This window comes from Benincasa hispida, chromosome 8 (genome assembly GCF_009727055.1).
Source record: "Benincasa hispida cultivar B227 chromosome 8, ASM972705v1, whole genome shotgun sequence".
In the NCBI taxonomy this organism is placed as follows: Eukaryota; Viridiplantae; Streptophyta; class Magnoliopsida; order Cucurbitales; family Cucurbitaceae; genus Benincasa; species Benincasa hispida.
In genome coordinates, this window is record NC_052356.1 from 23,473,812 (window position 1) to 23,497,480 (window position 23,669).

General features: G+C 35.6%; 2 protein-coding genes across 4 annotated transcripts in view; both read right to left on the reverse strand.

Annotated features, from left to right (window-relative positions):
- LOC120083244 (sodium/hydrogen exchanger 6-like) overlaps positions 1–12,578 on the reverse strand; it is a 50,355-nt gene extending 37,777 nt beyond the window's left edge. Inside the window, exons 1-18 of one of the 3 annotated variants that reach the window (XM_039038914.1) lie at positions 12,244–12,578; positions 12,001–12,052; positions 11,849–11,908; positions 11,739–11,763; positions 11,541–11,626; positions 11,329–11,440; positions 10,749–10,811; positions 10,642–10,661; positions 10,468–10,565; positions 9,662–9,690; positions 9,532–9,563; positions 9,360–9,407; positions 9,208–9,268; positions 8,991–9,088; positions 8,812–8,887; positions 8,697–8,716; positions 8,237–8,334; positions 8,033–8,142 (exon numbers count right to left, since the gene is read on the reverse strand). In XM_039038914.1, coding sequence (XP_038894842.1) covers positions 8,033–8,142; positions 8,237–8,334; positions 8,697–8,716; positions 8,812–8,887; positions 8,991–9,088; positions 9,208–9,268; positions 9,360–9,407; positions 9,532–9,563; positions 9,662–9,690; positions 10,468–10,565; positions 10,642–10,661; positions 10,749–10,811; positions 11,329–11,440; positions 11,541–11,626; positions 11,739–11,763; positions 11,849–11,908; positions 12,001–12,052; positions 12,244–12,442 — 1,287 coding nt within the window. In that variant the 5' untranslated portion in view covers positions 12,443–12,578. Of the gene's footprint in view, positions 1–8,032; positions 8,143–8,236; positions 8,335–8,696; positions 8,717–8,811; positions 8,888–8,990; positions 9,089–9,207; positions 9,269–9,359; positions 9,408–9,531; positions 9,564–9,661; positions 9,691–10,467; positions 10,566–10,641; positions 10,662–10,748; positions 10,812–11,328; positions 11,441–11,540; positions 11,627–11,738; positions 11,764–11,848; positions 12,053–12,243 lie in introns of all 3 variants that reach the window. The other 2 variants (XM_039038915.1, XM_039038916.1) reach the window with 2 other exon arrangements.
- Positions 12,579–15,738: 3,160 nt separating this feature from the next.
- LOC120083229 (probable galacturonosyltransferase 4) lies at positions 15,739–20,257 on the reverse strand. Its single transcript, XM_039038890.1, has 9 exons — positions 19,965–20,257; positions 19,847–19,881; positions 19,720–19,761; positions 19,485–19,605; positions 19,228–19,397; positions 18,105–18,373; positions 17,593–17,950; positions 16,846–17,421; positions 15,739–16,373 (listed from the first exon to the last, which is right to left on the reverse strand). Exons 1-9 carry the CDS (start codon positions 20,167–20,169, stop codon positions 16,098–16,100), a joined length of 2,052 nt encoding a protein of 683 aa, XP_038894818.1. The 5' UTR covers positions 20,170–20,257; the 3' UTR covers positions 15,739–16,097.
- Between the last annotated feature and the right edge of the window lie 3,412 nt (positions 20,258–23,669).

Consider the following 23,669-nt stretch of genomic DNA (forward strand, 5'->3'; position numbering starts at 1 on the left):
GGAAAAAAGGAGGGTTAAAATGTGGAAGACAGAGAATAAAATAAGATAAGATAAGATAGAATAAAATAAAAATAAATCTTTTATTATATTATATTTTTATTTTTATTTTTTTTCCCTTCTTTTTCTCTATTCTTTTCTTTTCTCCCCCTCCCCCCTCACACTTCTCTCCCCTCTCTTTCAAAACCAGAAACCCTCTCCCCTTCGACCGATCTCGCCAACCGGCTTCGCGCAAGCCCTAGCACCTCCCTCGCCTAGCCGTTCGTTGACACCCCGGGCGTTGTTGTTCGTCGTCGTCAGACCCACGCCGCGCATCTCCAAGTCGAGCCTGTCTCTTATACACATCTAGATGTGTATAAGAGACAGCTACTAACCAGATCCGTCCAGCACAGATCCGCTTCACCTCACTGTCAGATCCGTGCCGTCACGTCGGGCTCCTCCGCAGCTCCAGTCACACGTCCGCCACCCCAGCCGCACCACCTGTCTCTTATACACATCTAGATGTGTATAAGAGACAGCGTCGGGCTCCTCCGCAGCTCCAGTCACACGTCCGCCACCCCAGCCGCACCACTGCCGATCATCGTCGCCTTGTTGCGTCGGGTCTGTCTTGGTCTTCCACGCCGTCTTGCCTTCACCTCTCGTTCACCAGCCGCGAGTCAGATTCGTCAATCCTGGGTTCTGCCACCATTGACCAGATCTGTCCAGCGCAGATCCGCTTCACCTCATTGTCAGATCCGCGCCGTCACGTCGGGCTCCTCCGTCGCTCCAGCCGCGCGTCCGCCGCCCCAGCCGCACCACACCGATCGTCGTCGCCCTGCTGCGTCGAGTCTGTCTTGGCCTTCGTCAGATCTGTTGGGGTAAGGTTGTGTCGATTCGGTTTGTTCTCTTGGTCATTAATATTGTGTTTTAGTGTTATGACTCACCTTTGTTGGATTTTGTTTGAAGATTAAGCCGTCAAAGAGTTTGGGAGTCAACGGAGGCACCGTCAAGGAAGGTGGAAGTGATTTTCATTCTTTGGGTAAGTTCTTAATAGTTTGGATTTGGACCTGAAGTCTTACAGTTGTGGGTTGAACTAAATTTGAGAGTTGTTTTTGTTGTTAGGGTCGCTACTTCGGGTTGTCGTTATAGTTTGGTGGTCTGATTTCATCTGTGGAGTTTCGATTAAGGTAAGTAATCTTACTATTGGAACTGCCCTAGCGCCAAGCATTGATAATTGTCTAGAATAGCCTGTTAACCTAGGGGCTTTTTGTAATTTCTTATGCACCTCGTTTCCCATTGTCTATTTATTCGATATGTTCCCTTATATTCTGTGTATCAGAACAATAATAAAAAATAAGTCTCTATCGTAGAGTTTTCCACGTAAACTGTGTGTTCTTTCTCTATTCTCTTTTTCATCATGATATCAAAGCAAGGCGACGAAACCCTAACCGTCATCGACGAGAATCAACCACAGTTTTCTTCAGCAGCCTTCGTGGGAATCGACAGAGCCACAAATGTTGATATCACAGCAACAATTCAAGCAGCTGTCAAGCGTTACCTCCAAGTCGTACTGCCTCAAATGGTTCCAGCAGTCGCTCAGTTTTAGCAATCGTTCAATGGCCAATCAGCCCTTCCATCCCAGATCGGAGTGTCGACCAACAACCGGAGCCAACAGATTGCACCGAGCCCAATCAAAGATCGATACCAGGAGGTCGCAGCTGGTTCTTTCCATTCGCAGCTTAAGCCCAACCAACGGTCGATACCAAGAGTTCGTGGCTGGTTCACTTCGGTCGCAGCTTCCTTTTGTGACAACACCAGCCAATGATTGAAGTCGGGTCCTCACGGTTGACTCTTTCCAATCTCAGCCATTCGTGACAGCATCTCTTCTTGTTGAACAAAAATTTCCAACCGCGCCAAGCAGTAGCGGCACGACCCATTGCCCTATTGAGATTTGGCGTCGTTTCGCTTATCTCCAACAACAAATTACAGACTTCGGAACAGTTCTTGGCACGAACCCACAAACAATTCAACCAGAATTCTTTACCAACCTACCGATCTATTCTGAGAAACCAGTAAACTCTTTCCCTGTTTTACCCAATACGAATTATTTGTCTGTTTCAATGGGAAAATTCTGCAAGGTTCATCATTGAAGAAAGGTTGAATGGCTAGAATTATATTTCTAGGTCTCAATCAATCAAAATGGCTTTGGACGGGTGACATAAATTTGGGTACTTGACAGGAGAGATACTAAAACCTGAACCGGGTGATTCTCAAGAATGCATCTAGAAAGGAGAAGATTCCTTGTTACGGTCAGTTCTTGTTAACAGTATGGAACCCCAAATTGACGGACCATTACTTTAGGTTGCAACCGCCAAAGATATTTGGGATGTTGTGCAGAAACTTTACTCAAAAAGGAAGAATGCGTCTCGACTGTACACTCTACACAAGCAGATCCACGATTGCAAACAAGAAACCATGGATGTAACGTCCTACTTTAATAAACTGTCTCTGATATGGCAAGAGATGGACCTGCGTCGAGAAATCGTCTGGAATTGTGCAAAAGGCAGGGCTCAGTATTTAAAGACTGAGGAAGCTGATCATGTCTATGACTTCTTAGCTGGGTTAAACTCCAAATTCGATGTTGTTCGAAGTCAATGTTGGGCCAACGCCCTATACCCTCTCTCATGGAGGTATGTTCAGAAATACGGCTAGAAGAAGACAGATCGAGTGTTATGAACAATCCAGTTATTACTTCAACAGATGCTACTGCTTTTGTTACAAAGTCGTCCGGTTCTGACGGGGATAAGAAACCCCTTCCTGTCTGTGAGCACTGCAAAAAGTCATGATATACAAAAGATCAGTGTTGAAAGCTACATGGAAGACCTCCAAATAGCAGCCGTCGTCAGTCACATGACAAGTCAAATCCTGGACGTACACTAGTGAGTGACTCGGCAAATGAGAATCCCCAACATCAACCTCCGACTGATGGTAAAAACAATTTAAGTGCAGTTGGGGTCAGTGCTATTGCGTAGTCAGGTACAATTCAGTCTTTTGGCCTTATTAGTATTAATGGTAAAAGACCCTGGATTGTTGACTCAGGGGCTACAGATCATCTTACTGGTTCATATGATCAATTTCTTTCATACTATCCGAGCGCTGGTAATGAACAGATTAGAATTGCAGATGGGTCGTTTGCCCCTGTAGCAGGAAAAGGCCATCTCTCTCCGTTCGAGGGTTTGGTGTTGTGTGATGTGTTGCATGTTCCTAAGATTTCGTATAATTTATTATCTGTCAGTAAAATTACAAGAGATCTCAGTTGTCAAGCAGTTTTTTCACCCAACTCTGTTGTATTTCAGGATCTGAGCTCGGAGAGTCGATTGGCACTGCCCGGCATGATGGGGGCTCTACTTCCTGACTGATGATACTTCCTCTAGGGATGATTATAGGACCAGTTTCATTTCTTTAAATTTTTCTACTTCTAATAATGATTTTATGTTGTGGCACTTTCGCCTAGGGCATCCGAATTTTCAATACATGAAATATCTGTTTCCTTATTTGTTTCGCAATATTAATATATCTTCTTTAAACTGTGATGATTGTATTCGAGCCAAACAGAGTCGTATTTCCTTTCATTCTCGCCTTACAAATCGTCCAGACCCTTCACCCTAGTTCACAGACATCTGGGGTCCCTCACAATATTAATATATCTTCTTTAAACTGTGTTGGTTTGTCACCTTTATGGACGACCACACTCGACTTGTGTCTTTCTTCTCACTGATAAGTCCGATGTGTCATCGGTATTCCAGCAATTCTATACTACTGTGAAAACCCAATTTAATGCGAAAATTGGAATTCAGAGAAATGACAATAGGCGAAAGTTTTTTAACGCCTCTTTCTGAGACTTCCTTGCTTCTGAGGGGATTATCCACCAAAGCTCGTGTGCCTACACCCCTCAACAGGATAGAGTAGTCGAGAGGAAAAAACGTCATTTGGTGGAAGTCGCCCGTTCCTTGATGTTGTCCACCTCCCTTCCTTCCTACCTATGGGGGATGTTATTCTTCCTACCGCCCACCTAATCAATCGTATGCCTTCTCGCATCCTTAACTTTCGGATTGTTTTAAAGAGTCATATCCAACCACTCGCTTGATCTTGGATGTACCACTTCGGGTATTTGGTTGTGTTGCCTTTGTTCATTCCCATGGTCCAAATCGCACGAAATTTACCCCTTGTGCTCAAAAGTGTGTCTTTGTTGGGTATCCTCTCCACCGTGGGTATAAATGTTACCACCCATCCTCTCGCAAATATTTCATTTCCATGGACATTACCTTTCTTGAGGATCAACCATTCTTCCCCATTAGTCATCTTCAGGGGGAGAATCCTAGTGAAGAGACTAACTAGTCCACATATGCAGTTCCCTTAGAGTCATCTCCTATTCTTGAACATGTTGGTCCTGTCCTTCTTACCAACCAGGTCCCATGGATAACATACTGTAGGAAGAATCTCAGGAAGGAAACTGCGTGCCGTATCTCCGGCTCCAGTCCATGAGTCAGACCTAGCATCAGGTCCAGGTACGTGTATTCCTGAAACTAATGATATTGATACTTGTGCTAAGATTGACGATTGCAGAGAGAAAAAAGGCAAATAAGGTGCTGACAGTACCGCCAAGGAAACCATGGCAGATGGAGAGACAGCTGAAAATAATAGTGGTAAGGAAACAATCCCAGAAAATGAAAGTGGTACTAGAGAAGATGATGTGGAGAGTACCTCTGAAGGTGAACCCCCTGTTGAGCAGACAACCAATCACAGTGGGAAACTTGACAGGATGGAAGGTCGTGATGCATCCCTCGATCTCCCTATAGCCCTGAGAAAAGGCACTCGATCATGTACGAAGTACCCTATGCACACTTACATGAAGTACAGTAACCTGTCATCCATGTTCAAGGCTCTTACCACCAGCCTAGATACAGTGATGGTACCGAGTAGTATACATATTGAGATGGAAACTCCTAAATGGAAAGTTGCAGTTATGGAAGAAATAAGGGCCCCTGAGAAAAACGGGACATGGGATTAGATGGTTCTTCCCAAAGGACACAAGATGGTTGGATGCAAATGGGTTTTTACTATAAAATACAAGTCTGATGAAACAATTGACCGATACAAGGCCAAGCTGGTTGCCAAAGGCTTTACTCAAACCTTTGGAGTGGATTACTCCGAGACGTTCTCCTCCGTAACCAAGCTTAATACTATTCGGGTGTTGTTGTCAATTGTTATGAACAAGGATTGGCCTCTTCATCAACTAGATGTAAAGAATGCATTCCTCGATGGGGAAATTGAAGAGGAAGTCTACATGAGTCCTCCCCCGATTTCGAGAGTCAGTTCAAACCCGGGTGTGCAGACTAAGGAAGCCTCTATATGGGTTGAAACAGTCCCCGAGAGCTTGGTTTGACAGATTCACCACTTTTGTCAAGTGACAAGGGTATGCTCAAGGGCACTCAGATCACACACTATTTACAAGGAAGTCAACTTCAGGGAAGATTGCAATTCTCATTGTTTATGTCAATGATATTGTGCTATCTAGTGACGATGATGCTAAGATTATGAGACTTAAAGCAAAAATGGCCAAAGTGTTCGAGATTAAAGACCTTGGAAAGTTGAGATATTTCCTTGGAATGGAAGTGGCTCGGTCAAAAGAAGGTATTTTAGTGTCTCAACGGAAGTACACTGTTGACTTACTCAAAGAGACAGGTATGACTGGGTGTAAACCTATTGACACCTCGATAGAGTGTAATTCAAAACTTAATTATACAGATAATAGTGTCCCTGTCAACAGAGAAAGGTATCAGCGATTGGTTGGGAAGTTGATCTACTTATCTCACACGAAACCTGATATATCCTATGCAGTAAGCGTTGTCAGTCAGTTTATGAAGGCTCTCTATGAGAAACATATGACAGCGGTGCGCATTCTACGATATTTGAAGGGAACTCCTAGTAAAGGCTTAATGTTCAAAAAGTCTGATAAACGATGCATTGAAGCTTACACCGATTCTAACTGGGCAAGGTCTGTTGTTGATAGAAAGTCAACATCTGGTATTGTACTTTTGTCTAGGGTAATCTGATTACTTGGAGAAGTAAAAACAAGGAGTTGTGGCCAAAAGTAGCGCTGAGGCTAAATACAGGGCCAAAAGTAGGGATATGTGAAGAAATCTGATTGATGAAAGTGTTGTCAGATCTTCATCAAGATAGTGAGCTTCCGATGAAACTGTTTTGTGACAATAAAACGGCAATATGTATTGCAAATAACCCAGTTCAGCATGATAGAACCAAACATGTTGAGATTGATAGACATTTCATCGAGGAAGGACTGGACAACAGAAGCATATGCATTCCTTGTGTTCCTTCAAGTCAGAAAGTTGCAGATGTGCTCACAAAGGGGTTGCTCAGACAAAGTTTTGATTATTGTGTCAGGAAGTTGGGCCTTATTCATATCTACACCCCAATTTGAGGGGAATGTCGAAAATAGCCTGTTAACCTAGTGGCTTTTTTGTAATTTCTCATGCACCTAGGGTTTCCCATTGTCTATTTATTTGATTTGTTCCCTTGTATTCTATGTATCGGAACAAGAATATAAAATAAGTCTCTATCGTGGTTTTTTCTCCCTATTCTAGGGTTTTCCACGTAAACTGTGTGTTAATTCTCTATTCTCTTTTTCATCAATAATTGATTTATTGAGAATTATTAGTTAGCATGATGTTTATGTATGCCTTCATTGATTGAGGTTTGAAAGGACTAGATACACATAAAGATATGTGATTGCTAGCATGATTAAAGTATATTTTATTTTATGAGATTATGTTTGATCTAAGGTTGATGGGTTGTACATACATGTATGTTTTAGAACCATGTTATGATACTTGTGATGTTGAGATCGTGATAGTGTATTCACTGATTAGTTAGATGCCCACTAGAGGTTGTGTGTCCTTTGGGATTCACTAAGGTGGTGCTTTCCTTTGGGATTCACCAAAGGTTGTGTGTCCTTCGGGATTCACTAGAGGTGGTGGTTTCCTTCGGGATCCACCAGAGGTTGTGTTTCCTTTGGGATTCACTAGAGNGGGATTCACTAGAGGTGGTGGTTTCCTTCGGGATCCACCAGAGGTTGTGTTTCCTTTGGGATTCACTAGAGGTGGTGGTTTCCTTCGGGATCCACTAGAGGTTGTGTTACCTTCGCGATTCACTAGAGGTGGTGCTTTCCTTCGAGATTCACCGGATGTTGTGTTTCCTTCGGGATTCACTAGAGGTGGTGTCTCCTTCGGGGTTCACCAGAGGTTGTGAGTCCTACGAGACTTACTAGAGGTAGTGAGTATACTTAACTACAGTAAAATGAAATGCAGTAATTCAAGTATGTATGTGTCCCATGAGGACTAGAGAAGTTTATATGTTCCACCAGAGGTAGGCATCTAGAGGACATAGATGTCTAACCTGGCTCCAGTAGTGGAGTTACTTACAGAGTATTTTATACTCACCCTTTCTCATGTTTATGTTTCTGGTAAGGGCAAAGACGCACTGGCGAATGACAAGAAGAATCCTTGAACGAGCCACTGTGGACCAGTTTTAAGCTTCTGCCCATGTTTTAAGATTTCCTTTATGTTTTTATTACTTTCAATTTTGGTATTTGGAACTTACTGTTGAGATTTGTTTTCAGACTTATTTATTTCCGTTTATGATCTTTGAGTACCCTATCATTTGAATTTATTATTTGGATTTAATGAAAATCTTTTAAGCTACCTTATTTATTTAGCATTTATTTTACTATAAAAAAGGATGTCGTTTTAACTTCAATGCATGCATGCGTTTAGTAACGGCATAGCTTGAGTCCTAGGGGATCGGGTCGTTATAGTAGCACAATAGCTTATAAGATTTCTAAATTCATTTTTTAACGGTTATAACCATAAAGTAAAACAAAATACATTATATTGGCACAATTTACACACCAAAATACATTATATTGGCACAATTTACACACCAAAATTATGTAAGTGACAAAACTTGGAGTGCCTACCGTCAATACAACTATTGCAGTAGTTGCAGTGAAAATTGTCTGCCCGTGTCCATCTGGAAGATCATGGATTGATTGTAGAGCAAGAGCAAATGCCATAGCCCCACGAAGTCCTAACATTTACAACACATAAAACTATATTCAAATAATTGACCCCTCTCCTAAAACACTAAATGAATAAATGAAAAGGGAATAAATGCTCCTTACCACTGTACCAAAGTGCCTTCTGATGATTTGAAGGTATTTTTCTATGTGCAGGCCGAACTAAGTTGACTAAATATGCACAAGAAAAGACATTTGCAGCCCTAGGAAATATCACACAAAATACTACAGTCAAAATACTGATCGAACCTCTGAAAGTGGAAGAGAAAGAAAACATCAAACGCAACATTTCTCATTTTGGATGAGAAGCAGCATATTGATAGAGAAAAGGGGCATCAAAGTAAATGGAGGATAAGCTATCCTCTCAACTCAACTGAGAACTAAATGAACTATAAAAAGGCTATCCAATTGATTTTTAAGAAGAATATAATGTAAAGATTCACATAAGGAACTCCATTCAAAAGTTTTAAGTAACAAAAGAAATAGTATCTCCAAAGATGCAAACTTCCGTGAAAGTTTAATGATCAAAGGTTGGAAAATCGGAGAGAAGAAATAGCAGCAATACCTTGCGACACCAATAAATAACTGAGGTGCACATTGAGCAAATTAAGGAACCACAAGAAATTGATATAAATAAAGAAAAATGGTAAAAATAGACTGTTCAACAAAGGTATGGATACAATTGAGAAAAAAATGAATCCAACATGTGACCAGCTATGTTGCTCCATTGCAATATCTAAGCCCATATATATAAATCTGGAAGAAAAAAGCCAAAAAAAGTGAGAAAAAAGCTTGTGGCATCGAGTGGGTAAATGATCCTCGATTACGGCCAGATAAAAACTTGTCATGTCACCCTTACATAAATGTCTCTGCCAGAGATGATATTAAGTGGAAAAATTCCGCAACAAATTGTTGTGAAGACTGTGATAAGTTCGAATATGTATAATGCTTCATCACCTAAAAAAGGCCATCAAATATTACATGCATCAACAATTGTATGGATGCATTGAAAAGAATATATAGAACAATAAACAAAAATAAGGTAGAGAAAAGAAAACTGTCCTCTCTCTACTCACCATTCCTGTGAATAATATTGATACAATACCAGACAAACCAAAACCTTCTGCGAGCATGTACCTAAAGTAAAAGATTCCATGCTAAACTCAATAAACATGAAAGGTCACTACAATAAAATTATAGAACTTGAGGGGAAAAGAAGATTTCTTACGAGAAATATGGGAAAAGAACAAAAAGACAGCACTCCAAATTTTGAAGACTGGACAAAGGAACAAGCAAATTCAGATACAGAAAATTCAAAGGACCTTATGGTAAGTTTTTGTACAAAAAAGAATGCAATATAATTTGGTAATCAACAAGCTCTTAAAGCGTGAAGAGCTTACTTGTCAATGTCCAATCCTGCATACTTAAAAAGGTTCTGAGAATTAAGGCTCAACATGACATCAGAAAAGTAGAATGATAATACAAATACAACTCCAGGCAACAAAGATAGCATTGAGCATAAAAGGATATCAATGCAGAGGTAAATCCAACTCCAACACCTGCAGATCCACAGGCATTAAATGATAAATATCCTTGAGAACTTCCAGTTATTTATTCAGTAATCAAGATAACTGCATTAATTGTTGAGAAAAAGTTACAAAACAAGGTCAAGCAGTAAACAGCACAAGATCTTTGAGATGAACGTGTCTTCTAAAGAACCCTGATGTTTTGATAGTTATATGGGTATATCAGAATTCAGAAGTCTTCAATGACCTACGACAAGATAGCTGATCCTGTTTTGCCAGAATTCTAGTCTTGGAAGATTGACAAATCTGAATTTTTTTCTTTATAAATGAGCCATTTTTATACTCAAAGAAGATGATGAGTAGGCTTCATAATGTATGATGCATTTAAACTGAAGTTTTGGAAGATTATTTGTCCGTGCCTTTTCCTTCTTCCAAGGTTACTGAAGAATTTTTTTTTCCCAAATCAAAAGGGTATCCTTAGTAGTAGTACCATCTAGGATTTGCTATTTAACCAGCTCATAATAAAGTAACTCAAGTTAAGTCTTAATTAACAATAACTACTCAACTAATTAATAAACTAATAAGAAACTGAACAGCAACCGACATTGACGTGATTAGCAACAAGCTATTAATAGCAGTTACATACCAACTCTCACAACATTAACTAGAGTTATTTTCAGTATCCTCATGGATGCCTATTGATATTAACGCATTGCTTCCCACAAGTTCTCTAGAATTGTAGAATACAATGGATTTGGAAGAAAAAGAGCAAAAAAAGATTGTTTAAAGACAAGGTAAGAGAAAGATAACCTGCTGACAGTGAGCCAACAAAAGTCTCAAGAAATCGAACAATCACAAAGAAAAAGTTTTTTCCGGAATAAGCATGACTTCTAACCAAGGACATTGTTCTGCAAAAGATGATTCTAATTAGAATAAAATCTATAGCAATGGAAATGCAAGAAACAAACCAATTACTTCACATACCTGTACAAGGAAATTGCCATCTGCCGTTATCCAACATGAGAACAAGAAATATTAAATAAAGTCATCTTCAACCAAGATCAAGAATTACTTCAAAACGTAAAACTTACGGCATCATTCAATACAGACTCTCCAAACACCAAAGCATAAAGGTTCACGTCTGTGCCAAGTTCCTAGAGTGATGACATGACAATGATGAACTACTTAATTAAACAATAAATCATAAACAAAATTTTACATTCACCATATGGTGTCAATGAAACTTCAGAAATCATATACAAAATTTTACATTCACCATATGCTGTCAATGAAAATTCAGGCAGATACATGATGAAATCCAAATAATGGCATACAATAATAATTTATGTATTTACATTCTAAACAGTTGCAAGTACATTTTTAGATTCATATAAGATACATATCCTGAAACTCGATGTAACTAAATTCTTACAAGGAAACTCTTCAGAATCTAGCTGAACTTTTTTAAGAAAGATAGGACAGTAACTTCTGAGTGAGAAGAAGAAAGGAAAAAAAGTAGGGAGAGATAAGATATCAACCCACTCAAGATCAAATAAGTTTACTAGAAATCAGATATGATCGCTTTTAATGGAATTTTTTCATGTTTACAGTTTGATTTCCTCCACAATCCTAACAATCCATGATATATACTTTTAAGAAATGGACAAACACCTGAAAAATGGACAAAACAGTGACAGGATCCGTTGCCGAAATCAGAGCACCAAACATAAGACATTCAACAAATGGAAGCCGGTACATGAGAAATGCTAATCCACCAAGGTAACTGCAACAGAAACCGCATTATGGTGGCATAAATTAAAAATAAAAGCAAGGGTACATCAAACGAGGGTTTTGCAACTAAAGGCAAAGAAGAAAAGTTTTACACAAGACCACCCGTAACAACCGAGGCTATAAAGGTTCCCAGGATAGCAAACGTCACAATTGCCCCAAAGTTTGAGAAGAAAGGCTTCTATATAAGCAGCAACATTCAGTTAATAGCATGATAACACGACAACTACACTATTAGACTCAACAAACTTATCAGGGAAACAGGGAAGCATTGGTTGGAGAATTGCACTTACAGGTGAAAGACTGAATCCTGACTGAGTAAGCAAGAGTGTTAAGGAGACAAAATGGGGAACACAAAAAAAGAAAACCTAATTGGTTTGTAAATTACGACAGTGAAGGATATAATATGATCGGAGGCAAAAGGAAAAGGAAGAAAAATTCTTCATGAAAGTTGAACCATGCCCTGCAGAAGTAGAACATGAGGAAACTTGGCTAACTCATTCCGGCCACACGAGACGTCGGCACTGGCAGATGGAAAGAAGGAAGATATTGAACCTGATGTTAGTTTCAGTATTCGAAATGTTGGCAAGCCCGCCGACGATTAAACCTGACATACAAGTGATTAAAGGAAAGGGAGAAAAATGGAGAGGTAATAACTCAAACAAAAAACAATCGCAATAATAGAAAGAACATTAGGCAGAAAAGAATAAATTGCAATAGTAAGTTGTCAAGTAAGTCCCAAACTGAGAAGCGTAATCAGATTGGGAAGTACGAAGGAGAAAAAGAAATTGAAGATACCGATGAGAAGAGAAGCACTGGCTTCGGGAAGAAAATAGACTCTATGGCGGCGAAGGACATGGCCGAGAACGAAAGAGAGAACGAGCATCATGATCTGAAGGAGGATGCCGACACCGGCGGCTTGCTGGTCCTTGACCGGACTACCTTTAGGGTCGGCCGGAGAGATGAGCATAATTTGAGCTTCGTCCTCCATGGCCATGGTGGATCTTCCGCTGCTGAACCGATCGTCTGCTGAAGTTGCTGGCCGTTTTCTTTTCGTTGGGTAATTGGCTTCGATTGTTTCTGTTGAAGAAGAAGTTGAAAAGTCGCTCCTCCAAAATCTCGATACTTCTTTTAGTTTTTATCTAACTTCATCAATAACAACATAATTTATTTTTTAAATCCTTTTTTTTGCCTTTTCTCTTTTTTTTTTCCATTTTCTTTTTTTTATTTTCTTGTCTTTATTTTTTATTATAGTTCTCAAAATTAAGGAGGGTTGGCTTTAAGTTCTAAAATGTTTTTCTTTAAAGAAAATGTTTATTTTAATTCTCAAAATTTTAAAAACTATTAATTAACTTGAGTATATGTCAATTTGGTTTTATTATTTTATATCATATCTAATAGATTAAATTATACAAAATACTTTTAAATTGTATATTTTATGTCAAATATATTTGTATACTTCTAGTTCAAAAATATATTTACTTTTAATTCAAAAATATTCTCACTATTACTGTATGAACAAAAATGGTTAATATTATTTTACTTACTCTCTATTTTCCTCTTTTTCCTCTCCTCTTATTCGATAATCCTTTACTCTCATTTCCATTTTACATTTTTTTGTCTGAAGAAAATAAAAAACTAAATAAAACTGTCCAAAAGTAGTGTAAACTATAAAAAGAAGAAAAAGAATACTAGTAATATATATATATATAGTATTGGATTATTTATCATTTTTGTTTTAAGGGAAATTTTCAATCTTAAAATTTTGTGAGATTTCGTGAAATTTTATGTTTAACTTAAAGTTTTATTTTGATGCTTAAAAAATTAGATGAATAAGAGAAAAAAATGATGACACTTATGTAGGAAAAAAAAACAAGGACGTCTATGTAACTTATTATCAAATCAATTCTTTTCAAACTCAATAAGACTTCAAACGAATTGATCATTATATTATTCGTTCGAGTATTTTTTTTATTATAGAGTTATTTTTACAACGAGCGTTAACAGTTTTTATTCATATAATAATGGTAAATGTGTTCTTTAACTTTTTTTATATATTTTAAAGATATTTTTTATACGTTCGAAAGTTTGGTGGTGTTTTTGAAATAAGACTTTCATTCAAAACTTGAGGTAACAGGTATCTTCAAAGTTCTTTTTTAGAGTTTAGGAATATTTTATAAACAGTATTTTTGGTACATTTTAAGTTTTGTTTCAATTTGATTAGGTTTCAAGGTTTTGCACTTTTATCCTCAAATTATCACTAAATCTCATCGTCTTTACCATGAATCGCTATTAATTAATTTAAAAAAATTAGAATGATTAAAATTAATTAATTTTACTATTTTTTACCATAATTAAAACTATTTTTTTTAATTTCATGATTATTAAAAAAAAAACTATTAAGGGATATTAACACCAAATCAGAGAAGTGTGTATTTAATGAAAAATTGAAGTTAAACTTAAATCTTGACACTTCATAAGCAAATTAAAACAAAACTAAAAAATTTAAAGATTAAAAATAACATTTTGAAATCCAAGAAACATCGAAAAATTATGCCAAACTTAGGGACAAAAGCGTATTTTTCCCTTTTCTTTTCATTTGACAAACACAAAGAAATAAACATGTCATATTGACAATCACTTCACTTTTTGTTTTTATTGATTTTTAGGATGTCAATTGATTCCATTTTTTAATTTAATTACAAATAATTTAAAATTAAGTAAAATACACTTTTTGTCATTGAGATTTAGTTTTGACGTCTATTTAATCCTTGAGGTTTAAAAAACGATACTTTAGTTCCTCAAGTTTGAAAAATAAATAGTTCCAGTGTTAAATTTAAAAGTCGGTTGACTAACGAAAAAATGACATGTTCGTAATAATTTTTATAATTTAGGCTTTATATTCTTTTTTCCTCTTCGACTTTCTTCTCTGGCTCTCCCAAAGGTTTCTTCTTCCCCTCGTGGGTACATTTTTCAACTGGTGCCTATTATGCCATTTGTTGTGCTCCCCATTGTTAGTCATCTGTTATGTATTGGTACAAGTGTGTTAGATATGTGTTCTCAAGAGATGAATAAAGTTTCCAAATTTTTCTATGTGATTTTATTGCTATTAACTTCTATTGTTGTCTTCTAAAAAAAAAAATGAAACTTCCATTGTTGTTTAAATTTACTATAAATCTTCTTATGAACAACTCAAAATTGAAGGAGCAAGAGCAAGCTTTCATGGAGATCACAAATACATTTGGTCTCCTTCATTGTTGTTCGCTCACTATCACTCACTATGATTCTTTCAATCATTTATACGCAAAGAGATTAAAATATTTATAAATAAATAAAGTCACGTAAGTTTAATTTGACAAAGAAGAAAAAAATTGCACTCAATTTGTCCGTTATTTTTTTCGTTAGTCAACTAACGGTCAAATTTAATTCAAAGATCATCTAGAACTATTTTTTCAAACTTCAAGTACTAAAGTGTAACTTTTGAACTATTTTTTCAAACTTCAAGGACTAAAGTGTAACTTTTGAAACCTTCGAACCAACTAGACATTAACACCAAATCTCATGAACCAAAAGTGTATTTTACCTTTTAAAATTCTAAATACACATTAGAAAAAGCAAACTTCTTATGTCTAGAAAGCTAACTTTATAATAGATACACTATCCTCCTTTTTTATTGAGCGGTCATTCAGGGGACTTAACTGATAATCCAGGTTGTTTCTCTCTCGACAATGAAGTTTATCCTTTAGTGTCCCATTGGCCGACCTTTGACCCTTGTTTTTTTTTTTTAGATCAAAAACACTTTCTTCAAAGTGGTATTTGTAAGATCCTACCCAGTTTAAAGAGTTGTTACTAATTAATTGCGCCATGTTTAAACCTTTCTTTTAGGAATATTACTTTTTTTAGTTTTTTTTTCAAGAATACAACTTTTTCTCCTTCCTTCCATTTTTAGAATTGAATCCGCCACTCACCTTGATTGATCTCTCTCATTTTATTTTTATTTTTTTTCTTTTTTCAAATTCAACCCTTCAAAGTAACAGTTTCTTTAGACATTATTTTTAACAATATGTAGAGTGGAAGAACCAAATTTATAATTTTGAGGTTGATGGAACAAGAACTACAATTGAACACGATTCTTTAGACAATTAAACAATATTCAATCAAGCTCACATAAAAGAATTCAGGTTAGACTGATTCATGTTGCCTACTTATTCTGAATTAGGGGGAAGTCATAAAATCCAGTCCTTATTAGTCATCATCCATCATCACATGAAAATGTTAATAAACTATGTCACAAAATAAAACACAATTATATATCTTGTTAGCAAAATTTATTGTACACATTACATTGCCTTTGAGAATTCTTACCCTGTGCACCACTGAGTAAATTTCAAGGAAAAACAAAACACTCTCAATCATTTACAAATTTGAGTTACATCTGGGATCCCACTTACCCACAATACAACTCATTCAAAAATACCAAAATATAACTGATAATATGATTGATTACTCAATCAACAGGATCTAACTTTAAGGAGACAAAAAAAAGGTATCTCTATATAAAGAATTGACCTAAAAATGACTCATTTACAAAAGAAGGGGAAAAAAATGCCATCTGAAGAACTATATGAGTCTGAAAGCTTTGAGGTGCCTTTTTATGGATTAATATTGCATTGTCGAAGGTACTCATGGTCAAAATCGACATACTTCATCCAATAGTTACGGTACCTTGGTATGGCTATCTCCAGCCAAGGTTTCATGTTTCCATTGTAATGTATGACAGCAGCTCGTTCGATTTCCTTCTGGTTGACACTAGGGTTGTATCCGAGGCCTAGAACGTGCCAGGATCGGTCAAGAGGATGTGTGCGCTTCCAGAATGTTATAAGACCCGGTGGCAAGGTTCCCAACTTCCACAATTGTCTGTCATGATTCTGGTGCAACAAGAAATGGGAAGCTTAAAAGAAGGTTAAATTGCAACTCATAAATAGTCCCTACAGTAGAGACTATGTATGGAGATTTTATCAAACTATAAGGACTAAATTCTAAGTTTTCTCAAACCATAGGGACCAAATTTGTAAATAAATTTAAAAAAAAGTTATAGATTTGAGAAATACACGGATGAAAAAGAGATTCATTTAAAGAAAGGGAGGAGATATTCCAAAAAGGCTAAGGGTTAAAGAAAAGAGTTCCAACGGGCCATGATATGAACAAGATTATAATTACAAAAGAGTTTAGAAAGAAGACAGCAGGGGGAAGCAAAGAATCCAATGGAGTCCCACAAGCCTTCGAAAAAAAAAAAAAGTAATGGTTACTGTCATTTGAAGCAAAAGGTAACATTTAAGAAGACAGATGGGACCAGATTCATGATAGGGAAAGATAAGTAATTAATATTGGAAAACTCACGAGTTTCTGCCATGTGTGATATACATCAGTTATGTTCTGCCTCTTCCATTCATCCAAATCAAATATATTCATTCCATATGCCCAGCCACAAGCACGAGGGTCAAAATTCTTTGATATGAGCTCGTTTGAGAAATTAAGATACTTATCAAAACGGTGAAAACTTTCTCCACAAGTCTCCACTGCCCCATTTACATTCCCCTTCAGATCAAGGGACCAAAGGCCAGTAAGATCTTTCTGCACAACTATGTCATCATCCAAAAACAGCACCTTCTTCAGTTTTGGGAATATCTCTGGCAAGTAAAACCGGAGATGATTCAAGATTGATAAATACTTTGGGTTCCGAAACTTCATATTTGAATCAGAATGGGCTCTATGAGCTTTGAAGTAATAATTTATTGCTGATGGAGAACCCAATTGCTTGAGAACTGGACTGTAACTTGAATTTAACCACGAGAATTCTTCAATACTCTGGACCTGAATAGTCGCTTTTCCAGGCAAATTAACCAGAAACCACATCCTCATTGCAGCATAATTGAGCCGGTCTGTAACAATGTGGAAAACATGTTTTGAGGGATCCTGTCAAATTTCAATGAAATTATGTAAGTTGTGATGTTGCAACGAAGCTACATTCATACTCTTCCCGTCCAGGGAAAACAGAGCATAAAAATCTAAAAACACATTCATAGTCTTTTCATTTTTCTTGTTAAGCATTAAACTTCTATATTTATAGGTAGAAGATATATATACCTTTGCATGAGCAATGGTTGAATTCACAACAACTGCTGCTGCCAATACATTATCTGAGAACAATGCATAATGATACAAACTGGAGTCTTCTAGCTTTTCTTGATTGGGAAACGGGTGCTGAGAATAATTCAAACTATAGTATTCAACTGTCAGGCGTAAGGGAAGACAGTGAAGGCCCTTAGGAAGTGTTTTTGCTGTTAAATGTGACAAGAACAATGCTTGCTTCTTGTGCACTCGTAGCTGCTCCTCTGTTGACTGCAGCATAGCTCGAATCTTTTTTACCATCAAAGCACAGTCATCCTGAATCTGCTTTCCTCTGGCCAATGTTTCGTCCATTGCCCTTAACTTCTCTTGGGCACTGCATTTATCAGGTATGTTAAACAATCAAATAGTGGAAGCTGTGACTACTAGCCAAAATTATCACAAATTAGAATGTTGAAAGGAACAAAGTGAAATATGAAAATGCCATACAAGATGCCAAATATTAACATGCTTCAGAGGAATACACTTACTCCCTGGGCAGCTCTGAGTCTTTATTTGCACGACCTAAAATGCGTTGGATGTCTTTCATCCGTTGACGTAGTTGTCTAATAAAATGAACATTATTCCTTGTGGCTGAAAGGGAAAGAAACAGTTTTGCCTGGACAAGTTGATCTTTAAGATACTGAACTTTGGCATTTGGTGCAGAAGTTTCATCATCATCTTTTTCTGATTTATATGATTCTCTTGCCTTGCGAACCTTGTCAGTGGACTGGATGGATTGTCGTTCATGTTTTCTTTCCTGGAAAATCAAGCCATAGAAGGAAAGGAGCCGAGTGAAAAAGCTACTGGAGATGTACATGTATACATGCACGCTGAATATAATTGTTTCTGAAAAGAAAATCATTATATCAATACTGAAATCAGAAACGATCATAAAGACCAACAAACCAGAATGAATAACATGAAATCAGAAACGATCATAAAGACCAACAAACCAGAATGAATCACATATAGTTAACTACCGGAGTTAGTAATATTCTTAATTACCAAGTACTGATATAAGCTTGCAGAAGACAGCAGAACTTAGTCCTTAAGCTAGTACACTAACATAGTAGCCGCACTTGCAACTGGACAGCATTATTTAAATTTTGATTCCATAAAATACCAAGTTGATCCAGCAAGGGTTGCATTTAACATATGTTTCCTTTAATAATCGGTGGTTATAGCCTCCGAGTATTATGAAAGTATTATCGATACTAATTTTGGTCTAGGACAAAGAATAGTGAAGTATACATGATAACAGTCCAAAATAAACGTGACTAAGACCTTGCGTCTAGAATAATTTATCTCCCACTTTCATCCAGCTGAAATAAAAATGTAGAGAGGAAAGACGAGTACTAATTTTATCAATTACAACAAAACAGTTAAAGAAGAAAAATCCGCTCTCCTGCACCATTCATAACATAAAAGGTATGATGAAAGGAAGAACTGTTCTCTATATTCCAGACCCATCAACGTTCTTCTTAGTTCTCAAAAATATGACAATAAAAGAAATGGACCAGAAATTTATGAGAAGCGAAGCGCTTTAACCAAATTTTAAGAGGCATTAAGGACTTTTTGCATTAGTCAAGTGAATTCTGTAGTGTTTTCTACCTTCGCATGCTTAGGGTCAGATTGTACCGGTATGCCCTTGCTACGATTCTGCTGCCCCGGTTGGTCGGTGATCTGCCTGATGTGATTCTCTCTAATCGAACTAACGTTCTCATTCGTAGTTGACAGTGCACGAGTAGATTTATACTCCAGCGATTTCGGTAATTGCAAATCTGCAACGATAAGATTTGCAAAATTATACAAACGCAAAAGACAAAATAAGAAAATGTTGAATTCAAAGGAAAAAAAAATTAGAAAACCATGAGCTGAGCCTTGGCCGTCGGTTGAATTCTGCTCAATAGCAGACGCATCAGGCTCTGGATGAGCTGTATTGTTAGAATACACAGTTCCAACCGGTTCTTTAATAGTCCTAGAGGATTCCTGATACAAGAAATAACATCGAATAAGAAAGGATCTACAAGTTAAATCCAGAAATAAGCCGAGCAGGAAATCAAACAGAAGAGATATAGAAAGCAACAACAAGAAATTACTTACAAGAGGAAGTATATTCAAATGTTCAGAATGACTGCTTAAAGTCTGTGAAGAACAAAAAAAGCAACAATGCAACTATTAATTCATGTAATTCAACAAAATGAAGAGAAAATCGGAGAATCCCACTTACAAAGCTTGAGAAATCTTCCAGAAATTCACCTCTCGCTGAGAAAAAGGGGGGAAAACAAAATTGAGTAACAAAGTAGTTAAGAACATGACACCAAATCCAATGGAGAGTAGGAACTTACAGGAGGAAAAATCGAAGGATCCAAGACGATGAGTGTAAAGAACAATCGGAGCAATGACAGTGACAAAAAGCATAAACAGCACCAAATTCCTCACAATCATTGTTGTCGATCCTTCTGTCGGTAAGATTTGATACGAGAAATGGGATGAAGATGAAGATGAAGATGAAGATGGCAAACGAGGAGATTGGGATTCAGGAGCGTACATCAACCATAGCCACAAGCAACAATTTGTTTACTGAGAAAATTTTTGTTTCTGCTTCTGAACAAAGAAATAAATACGGCACATTGAGAGACTGGTGGAATTCCTACTGTTATTCCATCTTTAATTTTCTTTAATAAAATTAAGCGATAAATTAGAAATAAATAACGACAATAAAGAGCCACTCACACGGATGATTGTGCTCTAATTTTTTTAGATTTTTTTTTAAAAAAAACAATAATTGAATTTAGAACAAATATCAATTTATATTTTAAATTTTTGGGTGTTGTATCAATTTAAACCCTGAATTTTGATAATTGTATCAACTTACCCTAAACTTTTATAAGTGCATCAATTTAAATTATGAACTTTCATAATTGTATCAACTTAAACATTCAATTATGTTTATTTGAATACACTTATGACTGTTTTGAATTTAAATTGATATATTAATAAAAATTTAGGATTTCAATTGATATACTTATGAAAGTTTTGTGTTTAAATTGATATAATTATCAAGTAAAGATTTAAATTGGTACAAATCTCAAAGTTTTTAAATTGATACAATTCTTATTTTAGGATTTAAATTAATATAATTCCAACATTTAAGAGTATAGATTGATATTTATCTTTGAATTTATTAGATATGAATTTCAATTTTGTGTTGAGAAGATTATGAATTTTAGAAAATTCAAAAGTTTCAGTTACAAAATTTACATTTTAACGTTTATCTAATTATTAAGGGCAATTTAATGCTCAAATTTGAACGGACAAAATTTACTCTAAAAATAATGACAAACATTTCGGTTATAGATTTTACTATTTATTCCATCTTGGTCTTCAAAGTTTTAAATATTTAATTTAGTCTTTTCAACTTCTAAAGATTAGAAGACGATATAATATTTTGATTTTAATCCCAAAATGTAGGTTTTTTTTTCCCTTCAAAACGTGTCATATATATGTACGAAAGAGAATATGATTTAACATATAATATATTTGAAGCGATCTATGGTTCGAATTTTTTTATACAAAAATTTGACATCTACCATATATTAGTTACTAATTGATTTCAATCAAATTTCAAGATTTCAAATAATTTTTTAAGAAGTGAGAAATATAATTGAAGCCAATTCCATAGTTTGAGTTTATTTTGATGATTGAGTCAAATTTAATAACAAAATTGACAACGAACAAATAAACTTTTTTATGATCCACAACCAATAAATAAACATTATTTTTTGGGAAAGGAGAAAAATGTTTGAAGGAATTTTTTTTTATGGACTATTTTTACATTATTGAAAATTATATTTTATTTTTGTCAAAATTGCTTTTGAGCAAGATTTAAAATATGATAAAAATATAAAAGTCTTAATTTTATGAAATATTGATAAAAACTTCGCAATAAATATGGATGTCGATAAATATTTATGAAAATTTATTAAAACAAAAAATCCAAAAAAGATGTTTGAATAGATAAATAAATATTTTATGATTTTTAAATAAATTAATATATTTATTATTTATATTAGATTTATATTAGTGAAATTTTGATAGTTATTTTTTATTTTATTTTATAGATTTTTTTTCAATATAATGAAAGTTTCGATTCAATTCTCACGGTAATACCGAACATATATAAATGTAAAAATATCAATAAATCGACGAATATTTAATTAAAAAAATACAAATAGTGTTAGAAAGAGAAAAAGAAAATGAAAGTAATGATATAGATATATAACAATGAAAATAATGATAGTTTGTAAAATGTCGGCGACGGCATTAATGGAAACGTGCGGAGGAAGATCAACTAAAGAAAAGCCACGTCATTCATCACTAAATTTCATAATCCTCTTTAAAGGTTTTTTAATTTTCATATACTTTTAAGCCATTAAAGTCATTTTAATTTAAGGTTTTATAGAGGTTGAAAATAAAAAACATGAAAATAAGATTGTTAAAAATGAAGGATGAATGTTTTTTTTTTTTTTTTTTTTTTGTGCATGAGAATGTCATTAAAATTTTTATGAGAATATATTGGATCAGGATTATTTAGGCAGGATAAATATAATATATACAATAGTTATTTATTGCAATAAATATCAATAACATTTTATTAATAATCGATCAAATGTTACATTTCTTATCTACGAGTTTTAGGATATAAAACCCAATAGTTATGTCATCTGATTCTAGTAGTGCTTTGATTGGACGCATAAATGATTATAGAGGTAATAAGGGGTTGGATCAAATAGCTCAAAAGATAAAATTCAAGAGATGTTGTTTGCAACTATTGTCGTAAGCCTAGCCATACGAAACGTGAATGCAGAAGATTGTCGCTTCAACTCCTGATAATCTTGACAAGTCAATTATGATTTATGTAGATGTGTTTGCTAAATTTCAATCGTATCAAGAGATATTAATGACATCATCTTCTACTCCTACTATTGCCATCGCAAAGAGAGGCAACATCTCTAAATGCCTTCTTTCCTCCACTTCGAAATGGGTCATTGACTCTGAGCTACAGACTATATGACAGGTAAACCTAGCTTATTTAGAACCTCTGTACATCTACCTCTTCACTAATGTCATTATAGCCGATGGAACCTCCACTCTTGTTTTAGGATATGGAACCATCCATCTTACTAAACCAATTTCTTTGTCATCAATTTTAAATTTATCACGTTTCTCTTTTAATTTGATTTCGATAAGTAAACTCACTTGTGATCTTCATTATTGTGTTTCCCTTTTTCTGGTTATTGTTTATTTCAGAATCTTACGACGAAACAAATTATTAGTAAAGAGTGTGAATTTGGAGGTCTTAATATATTTGAACCACAAATACCTACAGCCATCAAATGCTCCAACGTGTGGTCTCCCTTTGAGAACATTGTCGTTTGGGTCAACCGTCTATCTCTGTGTTGAAAAGTCCTAGTCCCCAACTTCAACATTTGTCTTATTTAGATTGTGAGTCATGTCAGTTTTCATCATTTGAGTTTGTATCCTCGAGTCAATAAACGAGCTAGTGCTCCATTTGAATCAGTCCATTATCATATTTGGGGTCCATGTTCTATCGAGTCCAAAGAAGGGTTTGGGTATTTTGTTACATTTGTTGATGACTATTCTCGTGTAACATGGTTATAGTTAATGAAAAATCGTTATGAATTACTTTCTCATTTTCATATGTTGAAATTCGAACCCAATTTAGTGGTGGTTTTAAAATCTTATGGAACGATAATGCTAAAGAATATTTCTCCCATGCACTAAAGTCTTATTTAGATGTCCATGGCATTCTTTATCAATCTTCTTCTGTCAATACTCCATCTCGAAATGGAGTTGTGGAACGAAGGAATTGTCATCTTCTTGAGATAGGCAAAACTTTGATGTTTCAAATGCATGTTCCAAAATCCTTTTGTGCTAATGTTGTTTCTACAACTTGTTTCTTAATAAATCACATGCCCTCTTCCATTCTTAAGAGTGAGATACCTTTTTGTACTTTATGTCTCAAACAA

What these genes read in the sequence shown, in the direction of transcription:
- LOC120083229 (XM_039038890.1), bottom strand. Translation starts at nt 20,169, where the DNA reads ATGTACGCTCCTGAATCCCAATCTCCTCGTTTGCCATCTTCATCTTCA. An exon ending in CGGCCAAGGCTCAGCTCATG is followed by an intron (nt 19,398 to 19,484) that starts GTTTTCTAATTT and finishes TTATCGTTGCAG; the next exon opens with ATTTGCAATTACCGAAATCG. An exon ending in CTGACCCTAAGCATGCGAAG is followed by an intron (nt 18,374 to 19,227) that starts GTAGAAAACACT and finishes TTGATTTTCCAG; the next exon opens with GAAAGAAAACATGAACGACA.